Below are 23,949 nucleotides of genomic sequence, written 5' to 3'. Positions count from 1 at the left end.
CCAGAGAAGCTGTGGCTGCCCCATCCCTGGCAGTGTTCAAGGCCAGGTTGGACACAGGGGCTTGGAGCAACCTGCTCTAGTGGAAGGTGTCCCTGCCCGTGGCAGGGGTTGGAGCTGGATGAGCTTTGAGGTCCCTTCAACACAAACCAGTCTGGGATTCTATGACTATACAACCTATCTGCTTCAGAAATACTTTTTTGCTTTGGATGGGAGAGGGGGTCTGGTTCTGCTGCAGGATGATCAGCTGGTGGGAGTGACTTTGCTGTGGAATCTAGTGAGTACTGGGACTCACTGGGATGTGCAGATGAGTTGCAGCTTATGAGGTTGGGCCTCATTTAGTTTTAGATGCGTTATGGTTGTCTTGTACCACATCCACTTTTCTGTTATAACACATAGTAGCTATTGTGTTGTTATGGTTGTCTTGTACCACATCCACTTTTCTATTATAACACATAGTAGCTATTGTGTAATACTTCTATATATTAAAAAAAAAATAGGCACCAGAACATCACCTTTTTGGCAAGGCAGAAGAGTGCCAGCAGCGAGGTTTCAGCGGAAACTTCATTTTCCAGGCCGCGCTTTCTAAAACCATCTGGTTATTCCATTTATCAGTGAGATGCATTGGGAAATGCTGTAAAACTTGCCTGTAACGTGCTGCAGTAGCCTTTTGAAGGAGTTGTGGCAGCCCAACTGTCCCTGGGTCATTGTCTGCCTGGTAATTTAATTGCATTCATCACTGTGGTACCTGGATAGGAGCTAAAGAGGGAGCGGTGCGAGGTGCTCCACGCGCTTCCCTTCCCAGCCCTCCTTGCAAGGCTCCTCAATAAACATTTTCTCCTTCTTTTGTTGGGAGCCTGACAGAATACACTTACTTTAAATTTCTTTCTGTTTCCATAGATGGACAGTTTTATGCCATACAGACAGTGCCTGCTGGGATTTTTATGGCCTATAGTTCTGTGAGCAAATGGTTTTGCTCACAAGTTGGCTGGGCTGAGATGACCTTCTCCTGTTCATTACTGTCTGTTGAAAAATATGTGTGTGGTGGTGGTTACAGAGCCTTTATTGGGGTTATTTTGGGTGGTGCAGGGAGGTCTGGTCCTTTCCTTCCCTCCTCATTATCAAGCAAAAGTGACTACTCAGGGCCTGGTTTATTTACCTAATAAACTGTCTCTTGTATCGTCTAGGAAATGCTCACATTTTTCAGCCAAGAAATCCTAGTAACAGGCAAACAGAGGTCCAGCAGTCAGGTCTGGAGAAACAACAAAATGAAGGTCAGCTAATATTGCTGTTATTCTCTTTCCCAGTGGCCATGACAGCAGGGGTGGTTTATTTGAAGATCCCAGACTCGGAGTCATTGCCTGCATTGTTGGTCCCCCGAGCATTGGAGGCTGTGCCAACACTTGGGGATATTAATGTATTCTACAGATCAGTGAATGAAGAATTCCTCCGCACTCCTTTTTTCAAAAAAAAAAGAAAAAAAATCCTCTTCTCTCCCCTTCCCCCCTTCCTCCCCATACTTTGCTTGCAGTGGCTTTGTCTGCGGGATGTTGCTGGGCATTCCTAATGAGCAGGGGAGGAATTGTGGTGGGGGCCGAGGTGGTGGGCACAGTTCCTGCTCCCAGAACCCATGGTGAAGCTGTTGTAGGGTACTCAGGTGTGTGGCAGCTTTCACCCTGACAGGGTTTGGGCATGGAAATAGCCAAGGAGGGGAAGAAAATGGCTCGTTTTGGACATGTAAAGCTCACTGATTTGCTTCCTCCAAGGAGAAAGTCGTGCCCCATCACCCCCCGCACAGGACGCGATGCCTCAGTGCTTCTTTAGTATTCATCCCATCTCAACCATCTCCCGCCTCACCCCGAGCAGCTGCTCAAAGGGACAAAATTAAAGCAATTCCAGCTCCTGGTGACTTACTGCCAGGGAATAATTGGGTTCTGTTTGGGAGGAACATAGAGCATCCTGGTCCCAGCGATGGAAAAAGTACAGGGGAGAAGGGGCTTGGTGGGATGGGTCTGTGGGGACTTTTGCGAGGTTCAGTGGGAATAAAAACTGGTTTCATGAAGAGACACTTGTCTAATAGTAATGCAACGGATCAGGGAAAGGCGCCTGAGCAGTTTTTATATATTCTTGTTCCATAGCAGGAATTGTACTTAGATATTTTTTTAATATATTCTTTGATCCCTCATGGAAATGTAAATGAGAAAAAAACTGCTAAAGAGCTCTCCAGACACTCCCTGCTTTGCAGAAGGGTCAACTGAAACACAGACCCTCTGGAGGGCTTCTGACACACAAGCAGCCCCTTTGTTTCCTCCTCTATAACCCAGAGACATGTCTAAAATTGGAGGGAAGATGAGAGGAGGCTGAAGAGGCTGGGCTGGAGGCACGGCGTTCCCCATTTGCAAGAGAAAAATCGTTGACCAGCTCTTCAGGCTGTGGTTTGATGGGCACTGCAGTGCCTGCGTTTGAAGTCCACACTGAAGGTACTCTGAGAATGGAAGTGGGATGCTTTTAGACTGTCTTTCACTTTGACTTAATTAAGAAACTCGCAGGCTTTGTCTCGAGGGGGCCTGTTAACTTGTGAAGCTCCGGCCCCCCATGAAGAGGGGCTGGAGCGTGAGGGGGGATGCACAGATATGCTGTTTTTGTGCTGTGTTGCCAAACTGAAGACAGTGGCAAGTGCGAGCCGGGCACTGCAAGAGGTCACCCCATGTGTGCGGCACTGAACCTGCCTTCTGCTGCAAAAAGCCTTTCTTGGGAACCCAGCACCAACCAGCCCTCTGGTATGGAAAACAACAGTAATTCGTGGGGGGTAAGGAGGGTTTTGTATGTGCTCTGCAGCATCCTTCATCGGTCCTGATGCAGGGTCAGAGGTTACACCAAAGAAAGGGTGATGCCTCTGTGTATTTACACAGGGAGAAATATTAGCTTTGAAATATCGTGGGCTGGCCAGATGATGAGCTGTTGGAGGGGTGGCTTTAGCAGTGGATGCTGCTAATGGAAATCACCTAAAGGAATTAAATCTACCCAAAGTGGTTTGGGTTCAGACTTAAACAGGGGAGATTTAGGTTAGATATGAGAAAGAAGCTCTTCCCTGTGAGGGTGCTGAGGTGCTGGCACAGGGTGCCCAGAGAAGCTGTGACTGCCCCATCCCTGGCAGTGTTCAAGGCCAGGTTGGACACAGGGGCTTGGAGCAACCTGCTCTAGTGGAAGGTGTCCCTGCCCATGGCAGGGGGTTGGAACTGGATGAGCTTTAAGGTCCCTTCCAGCACAAACCAGTCCCTTCCAGCACAAAACATTCTATGAAAGTAACAGGCTTGTTTTCCAGTTTGTGGTGTTGCAAATGCTCCTGCTGTTGTTGTCTTCAGCCTGCTGTTTGCTCACAGTGGTTGCAAATAAATGCCACAGTCTTTTCTAGTATTCATAGTCTTCAGATCTCTCATATTGGCCAACACTGATTTGATTTCCTTTTATTTGACAGCTAGAGAGAATTCTTCAGGGCTGGCACTGATAGGAGCAGTGAGCAAGCTGGTGTCAGGTCGGGTGCTCTGCGCCAGCAAAGTAAGCTGCAAGGGTTCAAAAATGAGGAGCAAATTTTGCTCACCTGAACCCGAAAATGCAGCACTACTGAAATGAAGTTTCGTGGGGCTTAGCAAGTGTCTAGTGAAGTGTTTCTTCCACTCTGTCTGAGGTGTGTCTCCAGGCATTATAGTTAGTTGGGGCTGCAGGCTCTACAGCCATCAACTCCCAAAGACATGGTCCCAGCCCAGTGGCCAAGTACTCATGTTGCAGCAGCTGAAGGTGGCCTTTGGTATGCATCTGGAGAAGCCTTATGTCTCTGCATCCAAATTGAAATACTTGGTCTTCATCATGTTGCTCTGTTACTTTTTTGGAAGACTGGAAATTAACCCAGGGAGAAGCATTGGTACCAGTTTGGGACGGGAGAGGGAGATGGTCAGGAGATGCAGAGCCAGACAGTAGTTTGTGATGGATGTTGAGACTAAGGAACTTTCTGCACATGTTGGAGAGCACCCAGAGAAAGCTGTCAGGGCTTGGCAGAGGTAGCTGGGGATGATGGGTTGCCAGCTGTGATTTAGAGGGGCTGTATGAGGCAGAATAGAATGGGGATAGCCTTCACTATCACTAATTTCTGTAAACTTGTTTTGATTCCTCAGTTGAGAAGTTCAAGGATGGTGGCTCTAATTCAGATGTGACACACATCCTGTTAAGTGGTTCACTACACATAAGTGATAGCTGCTTCTCTTGCCTCCTCCCTGTGCTCCAGCATGGGCAGGAGCAGCGTGAATTTGTACTTTATACTGGGTTTTGGACCTCTGCCACTTTGCTTTGTCACTTCCTTCTGGTTGCCCATGAGGAAAAACAAGTATTATATACAACCCGATTCCACATCACCGGGGTTAGATTTTTAACATAACAGGCACCCACCTTTGTGTAACTCTCCCAGATCTTCAAGGAATTTGGGAAGTATGAACTCCAGAATGAAAGAAATTCCCAGCTTTATTGCTTCTCCCTGCCCTTAGTGATTTTATTTAGCACTGTAAGATTTCCAGCTCCTGCAGGGTTGGGTGGTTTCTAACTACTGCAGCGCTTAGAATGTCTTTGGGGATCCCAGCAGACAATGGTTTGTGTTCAGCTCTAGAGCAAGGCGACAGTACTGCTAAAAAGTTTGGGAAAAGTACATTATTAGAGCCAAAGTGACTCATTCTTTTTTTTTTTCCTGCTGGAGAAGCAGCAAATGTTTTTCTGGCATTTAAATAAAATGCAAAAATACTGATTTCCCACCTTGATGTTGAAGTAAAGACTCACAAGTGAGGGGAAAAAAGGCCAATATTTAGGCCTTCTACAAAAACACTGGCAGTGCCAAATGATTCATACTGAGCATTTTCCAGCATGTTTTCAGCATTATAAACATTGACATTTCCAACTTCCTGAGATGAGAGGGTTTCATTTCTTCTTGTGAATTTTGCATTCTGTGCTTTCTGATTCAGAAACACTGTAGTTGGGCGGGTGTTTTGACAAGATACTCAAATCACTCGGGAGCTGGTAGAAGTTTGTTTGAAGTTGATCTCCAGTTTTTGTTAGAGCTTCAGGTCCCACTGGGGGATGCAGCGGAGAAGTGACTTTTCAGACTTCACAGTGAACCTCAGCCCTTTGCTGAAATTAAAATTCCTTAATTTCTGCTAATCTTTCCCAGTGTTGCTGCTTCTGCTTTTCTGGTTACTTTGGCAATGACAATATTATTAATATTTCTATTGGATGTGTGGCTACTTTGCCATGTCCTCTGTACAACTTCCTGCATAATTAAGTGTTTTATGCTTGCTTACCATCACCTTTGGTGTTTCAAAGATGCTCATTGCTTTGGTAGCTGAATGCAGTAATGCAGGTGAATGCAGAATAAGTTCTGTTCTTTTGTGTACTTAGCTGCATTTAAGCATTCATATCATATTTGTGCATGCATATTAGCAGTTCATGGGCTATGAGAGAGACTTTCTTGAAAAGGAATATCTTGAGTTCAGATCAGTTAGCCTTGCCCACTGATGAAAAGCTGTTCCTGTGCTTCTGCTGAGACTTCTCTGCAGCTGGATCTGCTCCAGCCTGGACTAAACCCACTGGCCTGCTATAAGATGGAGCTACTCTGAAGGCTGTGACTCCATGCAGGAGGAGAATCATGCTTTAGGTCTTCAAGTTCTGCTTGAAATGAAGAGTTGGTGCATTCAGAGGCTTGCTGTAACATGCTGTATAAGCCCTGTTGAGATCAGGAAGATTAAATTCTGGTACTTGGTAACTACTGAGTTTTCTCTCGGGATGTCCAAGTGCTTTGCTCCCATTGCAAAGATGCAAGCTTTGCTTTGGCTGCCAAAGGAACCAAACACTAGAGGCCATCTTCCAAGGAAAGGCTGAACTGATTTTCATTTGCTACTGTGTAAAAAGAAGATCAACGGGTACTGATGGCTTGTTGGTGGTCATTTTTTGTCCTGCTGATTCTGGCAATAAGGAGATGGTTAAGTCATCAAATTGGGAATTGGGGAGTATTTAGATATTAAATGGCTTAATAGGCTGAGCTGGTTGTAGCCTGACTGATGTGGTAGTGCTGAAGAGGGAGGTGAGGCCTGCCCATAGGTGGGCTTTCAGGTATTTTTATGGGTTATGACTGAACAAGCTTTACAATGTACAAGGTCCAGTTGTCTGCTTCGTTGCTTAATTTGGCAGGGTTTGCAGGAGAGCTGAGTGTGAGCTAAGGGCTAGTTTTGGCTCTGTTCTGCTCAGTGGCTGGTTTTAGTGGTGGTCTAGCTCACCTGAGGCCAGGTTGGCTCCATAACTCCAAGATAGTGGGGACGACCCCATCTCCTTTTAAAACCTTCATTCAGCATTAGTCAAGAAACAAATGGGGCATCAGGAACAGTGTTATTTCTAGGCAGGCTTCCCATCATCATGGACTTGTGTGGCCACTTCTGCCTTCCCTTTAGTGTTTGTGCTCTTCTGCCAAGGTTCTTGAAGGTGAATGCTAAAAAAGACCTTGTGGCCCTAAGGAATGAAGGGAGGAAGTGGGATTGTTATGAGGAATTGCTCTCCTTCACTGCCAGGCCAGCACTGGCTCCATCCTGCAGTGGTTGACCTGTCTTAGTAGCTCCTTGCCGTATATATTGTCCATCTTGTCCCCATTGTAGTGCCTGCCTGGAGCATCATCACTGTTAGCCTGCTCTCGGACCACCTCAACTTGGAGGTGCTAGAGGAATTTGAGTTAAGCTGTTGGATTTCAGGGACATGATCCAGAATTTGTCAAGCTTTGATGGTGATAAGCTGTGAATTGCTTCACAGTGCCCTGCAAGGTCTGTCCTTCCCAGACTGTTCTGCAGAAGCAGCTGTTTGGGTGTTTCTTCTTGGTGCTTGGACACAGACTAAGGCACATTCTCTCAGTGCCATCTGAGGTCAAGGCTTGTCTCTCCTGTGCTTGTCACATGCAGAGTCCGAGATCTGGAAACCCCTTTGGCTGCTGGTTGTAGCCCTCTGCATGGAGCAGTAGCAGGTCCAGACAGGGGGATGCTGCAGGTTGGGAGCATGGGGGAGGCAGGTGGGCTGAGGATGACTAGAGAAGCTGTTCCTTGGGGACCTGGTGTTCATTAACCTTCAGCTGCTGCAGGTCGGCAGGCAGGCAGGCATCCCTTTGGGGTTGGTAAGCTGGTGCATTATCAGGTATTTATCCACTGATTTGTGGGCATGGCTGATGCTCAGGAGGTTGGGGCTTCCCCACTGAGTAGAGTCTGAGTAAAGTTGGCTCCTTTCCTTGTTACTTTGCTGAGATGTCTTGAGCTGCCCTTTGCAGTGAAGGAATACCTGTTAGTCTCTGTCTGGTGGCTTGGTAAACCCAACATTATTCATGGTGGTTCCCAAGTGTCCCCATCACCACGGTTAGATCCTTATTATTTCCCTTCACAGCTATCAAACTTCTCACAGTTTTCTAAGATAAGCCCTTCTCATCTCATGGTTTTCTGTACTTTATCATGGCCTCCTTTGAGATACAAAGGCATGAAATAGTCTCTTCTAGTGGAGTTTCCTTTGATTGAACTAGACAAAACTTCAGTAGTCCTCAACTGTCTAACTTCTTGCATAAGAGGCTTTCTCTGAGAGATATTTTTAAAGATATCTCTTTGGTAAAAATCCCTCAGGTAGGAGGGAGAACTCTCAGCACACTCACCTTCTCCAGCATGATGGGGTTACACCCTTTGCTTTATATAGAGCAAGAAAATAGGGAATTTGCAATTCTGTAGATAATGGAGGGTTGCTGAATAACGCTGTAGAGACTCATGTTCAACTTGGTGTCTTTCTTTTAAAAGAAAAATGTTATAAAGCCCTGTCTGAAGCCTCTGTGGAACAGCCTTTCCCAGAACATGACACAGTGTCCTTAATGGGAAAAAACAATGATTGCTGCCTGTTCACCCAGTACCCTGGGCAATTAATTTCCCAACTGCAGTCCATGTACTCCAGCAGATCATGGTGAAGTCCATAGATAAGCATTGCCCATCTACCATGAGGGCACGGACCTGCAGCAGGGAACTCATGGTCTTAACTCACTCTTGCAGCTCCCATCACTGTTACAGCAGCTGGTTCTTTGGCCACAAATCTGATTTATTTGTGGGTTATTTTTTTCTCCTCTGGATTGCCAGAGCTGCTCTGCTGCGTTGGGTTTATTAAGTGCACATGGCAGATAGCTGCTGCTCTCTGTCTTATTTGCAGACACCCCTCTGCTGTCCCCCGGTGTGGCTGTTGGCAGTGCCACATGTACACCCACTGAGCAATGGTGTGGAGCTGCTCAACGCTTGTGTGGATGATGGTGCTGGCAGCATCGCTGCTTCAGAAGTGCTGATGCTTCTCTGAAAAAGAAAGAGTCATCTCAGTGGTGAGCTGCTGAGCTGCAGAACACAGCTGCAACTTTTTCCCCTGTACAATTTTAAACGTAATAGTCCTTCTTTGGGGGAGAGCTAAATGAAAATTCATTGGGAGAAGAATATTACATGCTGCCAGAGAAAGTTCTTGATTGTGGTTGATCCTGAAACTGGTGATCAATGTGTGCTACCAGGGCTGGGGGATTTGGTGTATGAATTTCTCAGGGTTTAATCATCTCATAAGGCTGCTGAGTGCGACTCCTTCCCCAGTAATCTACTTAACTCAGTCATTTACCCCTCCTTCTGCCTTGCCTGGAGAATGAATCTCACAGGTTGTTTGCATGACAAGTAGCTTGGGATTGTCTGAGTCTTTAGCAGTTCCATTAATGGTTTCCCATGTTCACTGGCCGGCTGGGTGAGGAGCAAAGCTGGAGAACAGTTTTACGGGCAGTACTATTCTAGGCTGCACCATGTGTTTTGAGAGCTAAAATGTTTGGGGTTTTTTTTTGCCTTCCAGAGGATGTTTTTCTCCACCAAAACTAATATTGGGGGAAATCATGTTTGGTACTTCTAGGATTATTGGATTTGCAGATAGAAACTGCTGTGATAATGGCAGCTACTGAGTGATGACCAAAGCAGCTAACTGGGAGATGTTTCTTGGCAGCTGATCATGCTAAAAATCTCCCCTCAAAGCCATGAAAACCACAGAGGACAAGTTTAAAAAAAGAGTTGCTAACAAGCAAATCCCTGCATCCACTTCTTCATGTTAACAGAAAATGAGGATGCTCCATCAGGAGTGTGACTTGTAAATTTTATTATCCCCTCACACCAGACCTTCACTGTGCTAAACATACAAGGATAAGCATCCCTTCATCTCTATTTTTAGTTTGCCTTCTCTTAAAGCCAAACCTTGTGAATAAAATTCCTGCTTCGATATAGACTCCATGATATAGACTCCATGTGGAGTCTATGATATAGACTCCATGATATAGACTCCTGCTTCGATATAGACTCCATGTGGCCAGCTTGTGTGAGCTTATAACTGGGACAGAGGACACAGAAAGGAAGGCTGTGTTGGGAGCAGAGGGATGAGAAGCTCTGGGTAAACTGTATGCGTTTTGTTTGAACTGCTGTTGCATTCTGTGGCTTGCTTGAAATCTAAAGACTGCTGCAGTCCCAGTGGCTTGCACTTCATGTGCATTACATTAACCATTTGCAGATGACTTTATTTTTGCTATGAAGCTCTGTGTGCAGTCAGAAACTTTTGGAATGATTGAGGCAAAATTTGATGAAACCTTTAAAAAAACCCAAAACATCAGTTGTGTTCATTGCTGGGTCTACCTGGTAGACATTTCAAGTGCATTGAAAGGCCTGTTTGTTTTCTGACTCAGAAAGACTCTTAAAAGTGTAATTTTAGCACAATTGTACCACTTGGTTTGAGTGAATGGTTTGCAGACAGCAGAGTCCTCAGAACTGTGTAAAATCTGGGGGATAAATGGGAACCTTGCTGATCATCTATACAAAGCCATGGACCATGTGAACTTGGTCTGAAGCCTTCATACCAAACATTTTCTCCTGCACTGCAGAGATGGCTTTTCCTTCCTTCAAGGCCCATCTTTAGATGAGAAGATGGGGGCTGCCCGCATGGGAAGCGAGCAGAAACTCCCTGTGGGACTGGCTGGTCTGTGGTGCCAGCAGAAGCAAGCGCCAAGGAGCAGGGACAGGTCTAGTGGTCAGCCCAAGCAAATTCCATGTCCTTGGGGCTCCCGGCCCTGAGGCAGGGCCCTTGTGAAGCCCAGGCATGGATCTGGATTTCAGCACCGCTGACAAATTCCCAAAGGACACCCAGAGACTCTGTTGCTCTTTATAACCCACCTACTCTTGGACACGTTTCCCTTTTCCGTGTCTGTATTGTGAAGGGGTGCGTATTACTGGCATGGGGAACACTGGATACGTTGCAAAACATTGCAGTTCTTTTGTCAACCAAGTGACTGGGACTTTCTTAATTGTGGATTCTTCTAGTTAATTAGAAATGTTTGGAAATGCCTCACACCTCAGCAGGGTTCAGTTCTGGGGGGTGCCAAATCCTTTGTTCTTCATCCAGCAAAGCACTTAAGCATGTCTTTAAGACCACTTTACAGGCTGCAGTAAGCTCATTGATTTCAGGATTTAGCCAATACCAGATTTCTTACAATGATCCTGACTCAGTAACATCCAGGAAAGTGTTTCTTGAATGTTAATGCTACCTTAACTATCAGTATCTCAGGCTTCACAACTTGAGCTGGTCACAAAAACGAGACCGAGTGTTTGGGGGGAAGTTTCTTCTGAGGAATAGAGAAAAATCCATAGTTAAAGGTGATTTCCTCCCTCTACTCCTTTTTTTCCCTTCTGGTTTTGTAGTAGCGTAGGCTAGCTTTGACTGTGGCCATCTTTACCAAGCTTTTAATAGATAAAGAGGAAACTGAAACAATTTGGAAAAGTATAGAATAAGCAAATACTCCAGAGAGATTTTTAGTGGCAATATGATTAATAAGGGACACTCCTGGTAATACTATCACTACAGAGCTATTGCAAAAGCATATGAGCATCCCTCACTGGGGCAGGAGCAGGATTCAGACAAATGATCCAGAGTGATTTATGCCTCTTTGCAGTGTGGGCTTTTCTCCCCCAAGCAGTGTGAGGGGAATGAATTCTGTAGGTTTAACTGTGGGATCAGACTTCGGGGGGGATTAAAAATAAATTAGTTAATCAAGCAACTTTTTGCTCACAAGTGTTTTCATTCTGGGTGTTTGTTTGATACCAGGCTCCATTCCTCATGCAAACCTTTTTTATTCATTTGATTTTTTCCCCTCTGTGTCAAACCGCATTAATGACCTTACAGAGCTGAAGAAGGGAAACGTTCTCCAGCAAGAGAATCAAAAACAAAATAGATGAGGATGGGTTTCTGACATGTCCTGCCGGTGCTCTCCTGTTTTATTGCCGTTCTCCGTGACACACACAGGTCCTGCTGGTGCATGAGCATGCGGAGGGAGGCCCATGGCCGTTGCTTCCCCTGCACTGAGCCCCTCCGTGCTCCTGTCCCCCCGCTGCATTGTCCCCCTGCACTTTGTTCTCAGAGCAATTCTTTCTTTCTTCCCTTTGAAGACGTTCACTGTGCAGCTGCTGTGGCAGCTTGTAGCTGTCATGTGCGAAGGCTGAGAGGGAAGAACTGGAGTTAAGAGCTTAGAAACTTCTCAGGCTTTAGGAAGGAACTGAGATGAAATGATCCTGTGGTTTTTCCTCCTCCTTTCTCTCTCTTTTTTTTACTACAAAAGGAGAGGGGACCTCTTGTGCTGCACGTGCATAAATTGTGCAGGTTTGGCTCTGCTCAAGCCAGGAGTGAAAAAATAAAATAAAATAGCCATCCTGACATGAGGCAATACAGTCTTCCAAAACCAAAATAGCTTTGTGTAGTACATATTGGAGTCAAAGATCTGTGTGTGTGGGCTTTAAGAGATGCCTTGCCTTCTTTTTTTGGAGAAGAAACTTCTGTTAACATCTAAATGATTTCAAGAATTCAGCAAGCATTGAATTCCCTACTTCATCGCATGAAACTTTCACATTGCTACTGAACTGTGGTATTTTGTCAGCCTCCTGCTCCTCAGGCTCCGTTTTCCAAAACCTTTAAAAAGTGATTATGCAAGTCAAACCTCATTTCTTATCACAGTTCTGTATTTATTGGCTCGGTTGTTTGCGAGGAATTGTTTCACCCACCCTGTTTCCCTTGGCATTTTTAGAAGGTTCTTCTAGTTGTTAGCTGCTGTAAATGGTATTAATAAGAAGTATTTGGTTGCTGGTTTCTGCAGTTTTGTATGCTGATTAGGTTGGATTGCCAAAGGTTGAGCAAGTTTCTAAAAGAAGGATTGTTTGTTGAGTTATGAAAACACTATTCTCAACAAAAAAACAACTCTATTTGTGTCAGGAATTTTACATGCAGGCTGATACACTTCTGCAGAGACTCGGGCGAAACACTGACTTGTCCAAATTGGCATTGACTTTAAAATCAATGAAGTCTCATCTAAGGCTCTTCTTACCAATTGAAAGAGCCAGACTGAAAGACATCAAGGTGTTTTTCCTATTTCTTAGCGTTGTGTTTGAGACGATAAGCACTTGCCAACTTTAGCGTTACCTTTTTGGCTTGTCCACAATGTGCTGTTCTTCCCGAAGTAGTTTTAGTGGGTTAATAAGTATCTTTCTCAGAGCAGTTCTGTGTATTTGGGATCGTCTCATTTGGTTTTGTCTGGGGAGAACCCTGTGTGTGTGTGTGCTGCCTGAGCGGTTGTGCATCTTTAAAGGTTTACAAGACTCAAGTTGACAAAGCCCTGAGCAAGCTGGTCAGAGTCTGCCCACGGAATCACAGAATCGTTTGTGTTGAAGGTGTCATAAACGTCATCCAGTTCCAACCTCATGCCATGGGCAGGGACACCTTCCATTAGACAAGGTTGCTTCAAGCACTGTCCAGCCTGGCCTTGAACACTGCCAGGGATGGTGCAGGGATGGTCTTAGAATCATAAAATAGGTTGGAAGGGGCCTGTAAGGATAATTGAGTCCAGCTCCCTAAATTGACCCTGCTTGGAGCAGTAAGTTGCACTAGAACCTGCCATGGTCCCTTTCCACCTGATGGTTTTATGATTTATGACTCCAGTTGTCTTTCTTCAGAGCCAGAAGAGTATCTCCCACCTGTGGTCATCATATTTTGCTGTTGGAGTACTAGATTCACACAGATTAAATTCATGGAATGAGTCATCTGAAAATATATGCAGTTTCTTTATGCAGCCCCTCCTCTTTAAGACCTGCTGCAGGTGGGGATAAGGGCTCAGTGATGTGTCATTTACCCAAGAAGGAGAAGCTGGTGTTGAGCAAAGCCTGTTCCTAATTTTATCCCATGAAGCAGAGAGTTTACCAGCTGAGGGACTGCAGTAGGCAGGTAATGACACTACCCAGGCACAAACACGATCAAAAATTAGTTTGCCAACAAAGTTAGGTTCACTTCCCTCTGGGACATCAAAAGAAGAAATATAAGCATCTCCCCACTTTATTTAGGCTTGTGTTCAAGTGAAAGCTGCAGCTTATATTTCATCCAGTACACAGGGCATCAGCCTGTGTCTGCTAAGATGCCTGTAGCTTGTGGAGTGACTTGAGGGCAATTGCTGGTAGCAGAGTTAAATGTGACCAGCAGATTTGTTCGGTGAGGTCAGATTTCCCAGCAGACTCCCTTAATGTGGAAGGAAGTCATTGTGCCATGGGCTGATGCCACTGGGTTGGCTTAGGAGCCGCTTGGTCACCTCATCCAGCCAAACCTCCCAACAGACAGATTGGTACTGGGGAAACCCTCATCATCCACTGCCTGCACTGGGGCTCTGAATTATGGCCCTTCTGGCTCTTGACTGCATGGAGACTATGATGTTTAAGGCTGCACTTAGCTGGTTTTAGTTCTTGAACGTGATTGCACAACCACTTTTACAGGAGAAGCTCCTCAACTCAGCCAAGAACATTAATGATAAAATCGTGGCTTAAGCAGTAGCCTTTTAATCGTATACCTGAAATTCTCTCTTTGAGCTATTCTCCAATATCTGGAGCAGATGGAGGGAGACATAATGAGCAAAGCAGTGGGAGAACAGCTCAGACTCTAAGTCCATATACACTGGAAAAACAAAAGGAGCGTTAGAAGTGTGTAACCAGTTCAGACATAGTATGTAATCAATCTTCATCTGTGGCTTTTAAAATCAGCAACAGCCAGAGTATCCCAGATTGAAACCTGGGGTTTTGCAGATGTGCTGGATGTATAGACAATTTTTTCTGAGCTTCACCCCACCAAGCCTTGTCTCTCAGATAGATAGGTTTATGTCAAGTGCATTGAGTGGAGCAGTGCTGCACAGAGTGGCTCTAACCATGCCAACAGCCTTGTTTTACCGGGTTTATCCCAGTAGTTTCATGTTTGAAGTTGCCTGTTTAATTCCTGTTTGTGCCCAGTTTTAATTTTTAAAGAGAAAAAAAAAAGGAAAATCCATGCTGCTTTTAAGATGGAGTTTCTCATACTTAAGTCTGTGTAAAGACGATTTATGGTGCTAATAGGAGCTCCACTGGAACTGCAGGATCTATTCTGAAGTGGATTGAACAGCCCATGCTGAAATGTTTATTGCCGTCTTCAAAATAGAATACATCAGGGTTGATGGGGCCTGTCCAGGAAAGAGAGAGAGTGGAGTGGGGCTAGTGGCGTATTTTTAGTATTCCAATAAAAGACAAGGCTTTTAAAGGAAATCATATATTGCCATTTTGCAATCAAGAATGCAGGAGTGTTCCAGGGACTGCAAGAAATATGCTTCAAGAATGTCGGAGCCATAAGGAACTAATCATTAAATATTCTCTTGTTTCCACCCCCGTTTCTTGCTCTGAGGAAGCCATTTAGCAGCTTTGCAATTTGTATGTAAATCTCAACCCTCCTGACCACGCGGTCAAGTATCCAAGAAACTTAGGAGCCAGCATCCCATTTTCAAAAGTTCTTCCAATTCCGGTGCAAGCAGGGCACTTTTTCAAATAAAAGACACATGGTCCAGCCTTCAGGAACACTTAATCTGACCTTAAATGACTTCATATGAACACTATAGGGTTTTGTTTCCTGCTATAACTTTTTCTCCTTGATCAGTGTCTTCCTAGTGAGGTTCCTCTTGCGGGTTCAGGTAGACCAGTAGAACTGTAGTTTTGTTACTGCAGCTTATTCCCCTCGTTTGTCTGAGCTGTGATTATTTTATTTCGTTTTGGTTTTGGTTTGGGTTTGTTTTTTTTTTTCATGTGTAACTTTAGTTGTTGATGCTTTAAACATTTTGGAAGCTTTCTGGAAGCTTTTTCTGATACCCATGTAGCTAGGGAGTGAGTAATCCCAGCATTTGTTTGAGTGAACAACAAAGGAAGAGGCAAAAGATAATACTTTCTTAAGTGATTTAAGAGCCTAATGGGACAATTTACTGACGCATCTGAGCAGAGCTAGTGGTTACCTGCTCCCTCTCCCCATGTTCCCATCTTTGTCCTTGTGCTGGCACTGGTGTCCTGGTGAGGCAGTTCAGGGAGCTATAATGGTAGAAAACTGACCCTACCAAAAACAAAGCCCAGGGTGTCAGGCTGATGGCAGATGGATGTGGGCAGATGTCCCCTTCTGCGCCAGGCCAGCAGAGCTGTCCTTTCATTTTATTATTTTTTCTCCATTTGTTTTTTGCTGGAGAAAGTAGTGGAGGAACAACAGTCCCCTGCTGAGATCATCTGTCGTGTCTTCTGCCTTTTCCCTGCTGGCTGCAGGTACCGGCTCTGGGGTATGCTGCTGCCTGGCAGACCCTTTCTTTCAGGAAAACCATTTGGAGTTCACCAGCTGGGCTGCAGCTTCTGCATCACTCACTAGAGTAGGGGCTGGTGAGTGAGGCCGAGCTGGAGAAGTGTGTGGATGTGAGTGTGAGGAGGAACACCAGGCATCAGGGCACTGCGACAAGCAGCAAACCCCTGTCGCTGGGATTTAAACTCCCCTCAGCCCCGGGTTGGTCTCTCCTTGCCACCAGCGTGGGTCTGGCTGGTAAAGCTCCAGAGTTTCTAATGGAATGAGAGCTTTCTTTAGTGACCTGTGACTTGTGCTGCTGAAGGAGCACCTGATGGTAGGTAGCTGTTGGGTTTTCTCAGGTCATTGCTTTCTTGCAAGGACAGCTTCACCTGCCTCTCCTTCACACCCTTTAGCTCCTGGCTGTTCCTTCCACCACGGTTCATGGAGCTGTGGTCCATGCCAAATACTACTTCTGTTCCTCATTGCTGTCCGTGGCACGGGGAGGATAATCTCTGGTAAGTCTAGAGATGGTGATGTTGCAGTTAAACCTGCACTTTCTCACCCTTTTCCTGTTGTTTTTTGCTGACCTTATGCCAGACCAAAAGAGTTCAGGTGATACCTATGGCTTGGTTGGGCTTATTTGGGTGAACCTTATGTGAAAGACAGGGATTTGTAGAACCTTTGTGATTTTGTTTGGGCTCATTTTGTTTTCTTTCTTTTTGGAAACCTTTAGTGCACATTGAGGTTTGAAACTTTCACAAGTCCTGTTTCAAGGTCTAACACAATTAATCAGAAATGCAGCACATTGCTGGACTGATGTTCGTTCTTGGCATTGCTTATGTAAGGGAAAGGATGCTAGAGAGTTTGGAGAAGGGAGACTTGGAAAGTGCTTATTTAATAAAAAGTGGGGGGAGGGGAATAAACCACATACAATAATCTCCAGTCACCCTGTGTGCAGGCAACTTTTGGGGTTTGAAGGAGTTTGGTGGTGCGGTGTGGAGACAAGCAAGGAAAAGCTGTGATGTTGCTCTCATAGAAGGAAAGTTAAAAACATGAGAATGCTTCCAGTTCCTGGCTTGCTGGGAGCGGAGTGGTCTGCATGACTGGACATCTGCGCACAGTGGCAGCAGACAGGGATGGGGAGAGGCTACCAGGTTTTAGTGGAAGTAAAAGAGATGGTATGTGGGAAAACGCCAAAAGGTGACTCTTGGGGAAACATGCGGCCTTAAGTTGTCTGAAATTGTCAGCTTTGGCTGGGCATGGGTGCAAGGTCCTGCATCCATTTACCCCACAGGACAGCTTGTGCTCCACAGGGGCTTCCTTTTCATCTGCCTGTGGCATTGTTAAAGTCAGAGAGATCTTTTCTTTGGAGTACCAATGCGTATAAAGGGTCGTGGTAATGTTTTTGGGGGGTGGGAAGTAACTTGGGCAAACTGTTGCCTCTGACATTTGCTCTCTGTGTGAGAATGAACCCAGTAAATGATTCTATTATCGGGTATTTTTGCAGGATGGTATTACTCAGGTATGTGTGCAAACTGCTTTAAGGCTCTTTGGTTCAGTAATTCTATCTCAGAGGTACATGGAACCATTTCTCCTAGGTTGTCCTCTGTGACCTACCTTCTGCTATTTAAAGTAATGCAAATTTAGCTCGAAGTGTTCCTTTTTCTGCAGACTTCTGAAAGTTAAAACTTGTGACAGTTTAGTTCTTGCTATGCTCCTGGCTCGTCTTCACATCCAAACAAATGTCTTGCCTGTCTGTGAGCTTCGCTTCTGGTGACTCAGAAAGTAGAATTATTTATATGTCTCAATTTCCTTAGGAAATCTTTGTGTCTTTCAACTGCCCTTCTTCTAGTCTGGTTCTCAGGTCAATGCAAGAGGTTGATGAGTTGCGTAGACTTACAGATATATGTCCAAATGTCTATTTATGTGGCATCTTAAACTGTTGGATGCAAACCTTCCCATCACTGCCAGAGGTAGGAGATTACTTCCACACAGACCAGCTAAGTTCAGAGACATTGGTTGAAAGAGGCACAGCGGCTGAAGGCTGTGACCAAATTCACCTGTGACCAAATTCACCTCTGCCCATCGCAGTTCATGTGAAGTTGGGTTTGTTCAGTGGGTGTTGCTTCTTGAAACAGTATGGGATTTCTTTGCAGTTGTGCTTGGAAATGGTTCAATACACTATCTGGCACACATTTGTAATTCAAAAAATAGATTAAAAAAGAAGCAAGTTGAAGTAGAACAACAATGGATTAAGAGAAACACTTATCTCACTTCCTTTCATTCAGCTTTGCTGTGCATGTGGTTTGGGACCCAAATGCTTGGGATTATTTGATTGCTGAAGCAATAAACGTTTTGGATGTAAACTCACTCCATGCTGCTCCTGGGACTGAACCTGACATTTGTTTTTGGTTCTTGGTTATGTTCAAGAGCCATGGTGGTGAGTTTTATCTTGCTGTTATTTAGCCACACTTTGTTTGCCAAGTCTTGATGTCAGTAACATGAGGTATCTTCATGCCCTGATCAAAGGCTTGTGTTAACAACAAACTCATCTCTGCACTCGAAGGGGAAGCATAGTTCCAATCTCTTGTGACAAAAAAAAGCACAAAAATGCAGTTTTTTAGTATGTGAAATAATGTTGACTAAGGAGTTAATCTGTGTAAACAAAGTCTATACCTTGGACTCAGATAAATCGTTTCTTCAGGTTAATTTAATGTTGCATAAATAGCTCCAAATGGGGAATAACTCATAAAAGAAGTGTTTTTTTCATCTTACATAGCAATGACCTAGGTTTTTCTTTCTTCCAAATAAGGAATTAATAATGCAATAGCTGTTGTTTCCGAAGAGCTCAGCTTTTTGCGAAGTGTCTTGGTTTTTTTTCTCCTCTAGACCCAGTGAAACACATGGGCGTTTGGAGCCTTTAATAACTGTTCACAGAGCCTGCTCTTGATTTCTTTGAGAATTGCCAATGATTTTGATGTCAGAGTTGAGAGGTACAATTGTAGTGTTACATTTCTCAAGTCAGACCAGTTGAAAAGGAAGGTCAAAAGCAATAAGGTCCAGGTTCCTTGGGGTGGGTGGGGGCGTAGGATAATGTGTGACCACAGCGCTTTACACGGGCGTATCGCCCAAGAAAAAGTTTGGCTGTCACAAAACTAATAAAGAACAAGCCTCTGGAGAGATGGTTTCAATGATGCAGGTGTAGGAATCGGGGAGTGTGTTTACATACAAGCCAGCTTAATAGCGTGGGATTTATGCTAAAGTGGTTCTTAATGCAATACGAATTGAATGCCCCATCTCGCTCAACAAGAGGAAAATGTTAGAAGGAAAGATTTCTTTATAGCTTTTGGGGAGAAAGTGTTTGGCCTTTTTTAGGGACCATAAGGGACAGCAAGATGGATTTCTTCGGGTGCTTGCCATGTTAAACTAGTGCCTTAGGTATGTGCCTCAGATATGGAGCCAGCCTTCCAAGCTGGTTCTCTGCTGCCTTGAAAATCCGGGTTTCAAATAGATTTGGGCAAGGTTTCTGCCATCTATCCAGCAACACGGACTTAAAATTAACTGACTGAAAAAGCAGATGAAATTTGTTGGTTTTGTTGTTTGGGTTTTTTTGTTTGTTTTAAAACTTTGACATTACAAAGAAGTCCTCAATGAAAGCAGCTGTGACTCCACAGCCTCTTCTTGAAACTTCCATCTTTTCCCTGCTTCTTTCCTACCCATAAAACAGCTATTATGTGTTTATAAGTTAGCGGTCTGTGTCACTTATAAAAGAGGACTTATTCATAAACTTCTGGATACACAGTTCTATGGGAATATTAACTTTCTTGGCATAAAATAAGCCACTTTTTCCAGATTATGTAATGCTATACCAGGCTATTTAAAGTCATAGCATGCTATTTAGTATTCTTTTATAATCTATAAAAGACACCAGTGTCAAACCTTCAGCATTATTGAGAATGGCATTATACTGAATCAGCAGACTAGATAGGGAAAACCCCAGGCAAAGCTCCTGTTCCCAGGAACAGTCACCATCAAGGTGCTGACGGATGCTCAGGGCTTGTTGCAGGGCAGCTTTCCCCAAGCCTCCTCTCTGCAGACAGCAACCACTGCGGTGATCACAGAGAGGCACATCTCATTTTCAAGGCCAGGTTGGATGGGGCTTGGAGCAATCTGTTCTAGTAGAAGGTGTCCCTGCCTGTGTTCTTATAGGAAGTGGCCCCTGCCGGTGGCAGGGGGTTGGAACTGGATGAGCTTTAAGACACCTTCCAACACAAACCACTCTGGGATTCTGTGATTCTATGATTTTTTGGATGGGATTTGCTGGCTCCAAGTTAGACATTGTTGAAATGCTCTTGGACATAACCATTCAGCTTATGAGGTCGGGGCAGGTGACTTGGACACACACATACACGTGCCTTAGAAATGCTTTTTAATGGGCTGGAAGTGGTATTGACTTCAGTTATCCAGGAACCAGCAGGAAGCCAACACGTGATTGTCTTTGCTTTCTGAATATGTGGAAGAGCACTAAGCCCACAAAACCACAGTGCTCTTCAAAGGACAGCGGCTGCCTCAATCTCCAGGTTTCCAGCTGACGTGGATTTGGGGGTGACAGATGGGGATCACATTGGTCAAGTCCATGTGCAAAAGATTCTTGCTGCTCCCTGACTGGGAGGCACTGTTCTTCTGCCAGAGCAGTCTGCTTGGAACCTGAAAGAAGCCATGGCTATGCACCCCATGGAAAGGAGACATCACCCCCTTAGCATATGCTCCTATTTACTTCTATTTATAAAGAGCATCCAATACTCTGTGCACTGATTATAACAGCAGGGACTGAAAGAGATTTCCTGGCTCATTGAGTCCAGACCTCGGCTATCTCAGGCAAATTCCCAGCGCATTTGCCTTCATAAACCCTCCACAGTGCTTTGAGAGCATTTAGGCTGTTCTCCCTATGGAATGGACATGTCCAGGGGCAACCCAAGCTGGGCTGATGCTCAGAGAGACAGCAGTGGGCAAGTATCTTGATGTGGATATCTTGTGCCCATTACTGATGGGTTTGGGGCTGAACAAAGGGTAGTTGAGTGGAATAGTTTTCAACTGGAAGATGCCTCCAAGGCAGAAGGACGGATCATCTCTGTTCAAAGCCAGGTTGGATGGGGCTTTGAGCAACCTGGTCTAGTGGAAGGTGTCCTATGGCAGGAGAGCTGGAACTAGATGATCTTTAAGATCCCTTCCAAGCCAAACTATGCTGTGATTCTATGGTCAGCATTGCCACTGGAGACCTTTAACATGACCTGTGAAGCCCTGAGTGCATCAGTCACTACCTGCTCCTTCCACATCCCTACCTTCAGCTGAATGGGAGTGCTGGTGTGAGTCTAGGCATTGCTCTGGAATTTCTGGGTTGTGGCTGGAGCACACTGGTGGTGACCTACCTGCTGCTCTAGCCTGGGATGTCGGGCAGCTGGATGAAGCTACATAAAGAGCCTGTGTAGGAGTGTCTGGCTGCCAGGGGGCTGAAAGAGAGGAGCTGAAGCATTGCTGACATTCCTTAATGTCAGCATTAATGTGCCATTAAACACGAGTCTCCTCAGTTCCTGGAATATTCCTTGCCCGTGTGCCTCTCTAAAATGCAACCAGCATCTTGTAAGTGGAGCGGGGGATGCTGAGGAGGAAGGTGCAACCATATCCTCTGCAAGGGCTGCCCAGTGTGAAGTTGTACTGCGAGGCACCTTGTAGGAACCTGCGGGCTCTAATTGATAACACATTAAATCTCAATGGCCAGCACTCTGTGGCCATGGAGCGATTGTAATGATAAATCAATAGTCTGATAGGAGACCAGAAATCTTTTGACACTTATTCAAGAGGGACTTGTCAAAACACTATGTATTTATGACCAAGTTCCTGCCTGCCTGTTCAAAGGCACTTGAACCCTTGCCAGATCCTAAACATGCTCTGATTCTCAGGAGTTATACTCAGCATAATAAGTGGATATTTCACAGTAAATATTGCCATGTCAGAAAGCTGGCAGAAGCACCAGTTGACAAGCAACAATTGGCTGCTTTGTCTCGTGCTGTGCAGGCTTGTCCCCATCAGCGGCAGTGCTCATGAGCAGGAATTCCTGCCCGTAACGGGCTCCAGCCTCATGGGCATTAGGAATTAAAAATGCTTTCAAGCAAACTGCGGCTCGTTGAGTCTCAGATGCCTCTATCTGAACAGTCAGCATAAGGAATTGGGAAGTCTCAATGATTAATCTCAAGCACAAAAGCCGGCTGCTGGCTGGTGGAAGGTATCTGCTTTTCTCTGAGGAAACCAATTCATCAGTGTTCTTTGGGAGTCATAACAGTTATTTGAGGCAAAGAGGCTTATTTAGTGTGTGGCAGCCTGCGAACTGGTGGAGTTACAGACCAGAAATGTTCATGATTCTCTGTCCTCTTGCAGCTCTGCAACGCATCCAGCATTTCAGCAACACAGTGTGGGCTAGAATGCGCATCCTGCGCCTGTAGTGTGGGCTCTGTACCGAGAGGAGAGGGATGCCCGAGAGGACAGGGATGCCCGGGAAGAGAGGGATGCTCTCGAGGGCAGGGGTGTGACCTGGTTTTGCGCAGTGCTCAGCATTGTGCTGGTCCAAGTCACACCTGGGGTCTCTGCGATGGGAAAACAGCAAAGGTTGGGATGAAGAGGGGGAAATGAAGTGATTTACTGGGCTTGTCATCTCTGTGACTGGTGTTTGTCATTGCTGAGGATGCCTGGCAGTGCATCAGAGAGCGTGGGCTTTAAGTGGGGTCTTATTTCTAATAAGAACTTAAACCCTCCAGTTACATGGTCCTGACAGGGCAGGCGTAGTTACTAACTGGCAGAACAGGCACAAGGGACTAAAAGTCCTTGACCATCACCTGTATTTACACAGGTCATTAACTCCCTGGACACTCAGGTGCAAACTAGGGGTGGAGAATCATCTTGTAAGATGCCCAAACCCCTTTAGGCAGATTGAGAGCTCAAGGAATAATTCCCATTTCTATGTGAACCCCAGCTGGGAAGATGTTCATGTAAGAGAAGGTCAGGTACGGCAGGAGGGATGTCCTTGATGAACCCCAAGCCAGGGACCCTCAAAGCTGATAAATCCCAGGGAAAGGGAATTGATATGGGACTTGGGCTGCCCCAGGGAGGTGAGGTTTGGTGTGAACCCCAGATCCTCTAGTCTCATGGCTGGACAGACAGGTGAGACAGACGGACTAAAAAGCAATCTTAACCTAGAGATAAATTATGTTTGTTGTAACCTTCCCCTCTTACCTCTGAAAATTTGATCTTAACTGTCTTTTGGAGAAGACTTTGCTTGGTTTGGAGTGTGAACCCCTGGGCTGCCCAGGGAGTGTGGGGTTGGGATCGGGGTGATGAGAAGAGCTGCAGCTGATCCCAGCACTGGGATTAAAACCTGGCAAAGCAGCGTGAATGCCAGTGCTCCCAGTAGCCTGAAACTTGGAGTAAGCTGAGAACATGCCCTCTGCATTTGTGTGCTGCTTCTCCGAGCTGGAACAGGAGCACCCTCACAGACCCTTTAGCAGATGGAGCTCCAAGGGTATTGCGCTTTCTCCAACCTACCTTAATTAATTGTTCTGTAATTGCACAGAGACTTCGTTTCTCACTTCCCACCTTTCCCTGCGAAATGCATTTCAATTTTGTTTTCTTTGGCACAGGAATCTTTTATTTTTTTTTTTCTCTGACTCCTGTTTACATTGTTGGTGGCTTTGATTCCTCAACTGCTCTTTGAGGAGTTCTCATCGAGGGGGATATTTATATAGGACTTGAGCAGAAAAAGGCAAAGCGAGCAGGGAACCTAAACGCGTAATTCCTGTCAGAATCTATCTCCAGCTTTTGTTAGGAAAACATGTTGTACTCTCCGAAACACCTAGGTTTAAAAGCTTCAGATCCTTCTAATCTGCTATTCTGTAGTATGGGGGGTGGAAAAATGTGTGTAACATCTGGTCTCTATCATGCAAGAGGTACTTTGAAATTCGTATGCTATTGCCAATTTATGTGATCCTATGCTTTTTGTGCGCATCGCATGGATCAGATAAGCCTTTGACACTGATTTATACTGCACTGACATGTGCTATTGCTGCTTCTCTGTCCCTCACATGGGGAGGAAGCCCTTGACCACTGCTTTTGGAAACTGAAAAGTGGCTCCAAGGTTTTAATACCAGTCTCTTT

At 45.3% G+C, this 23,949-nt stretch overlaps 1 protein-coding gene across 1 annotated transcript in view; it reads left to right on the top strand.

The window, feature by feature from the left end:
• The window catches only part of STX8 (syntaxin 8), a 95,990-nt gene extending 73,746 nt beyond the window's left edge, over positions 1 to 22,244 (top strand). The window contains exon 8 of the mRNA XM_010019553.1: positions 22,180 to 22,244. Coding sequence (XP_010017855.1) covers positions 22,180 to 22,244 — 65 coding nt within the window. The remainder of the gene's footprint in view (positions 1 to 22,179) is intronic.
• Positions 22,245 to 23,949: the final 1,705 nt, after the last annotated feature.

This window comes from Nestor notabilis, unplaced genomic scaffold (assembly GCF_000696875.1).
Source record: "Nestor notabilis isolate BGI_N333 unplaced genomic scaffold, ASM69687v1 scaffold7468, whole genome shotgun sequence".
Lineage (NCBI taxonomy): Eukaryota > Metazoa > Chordata > Aves > Psittaciformes > Psittacidae > Nestor > Nestor notabilis.
This window is presented reverse-complemented; position numbering and strand designations above follow the sequence as displayed.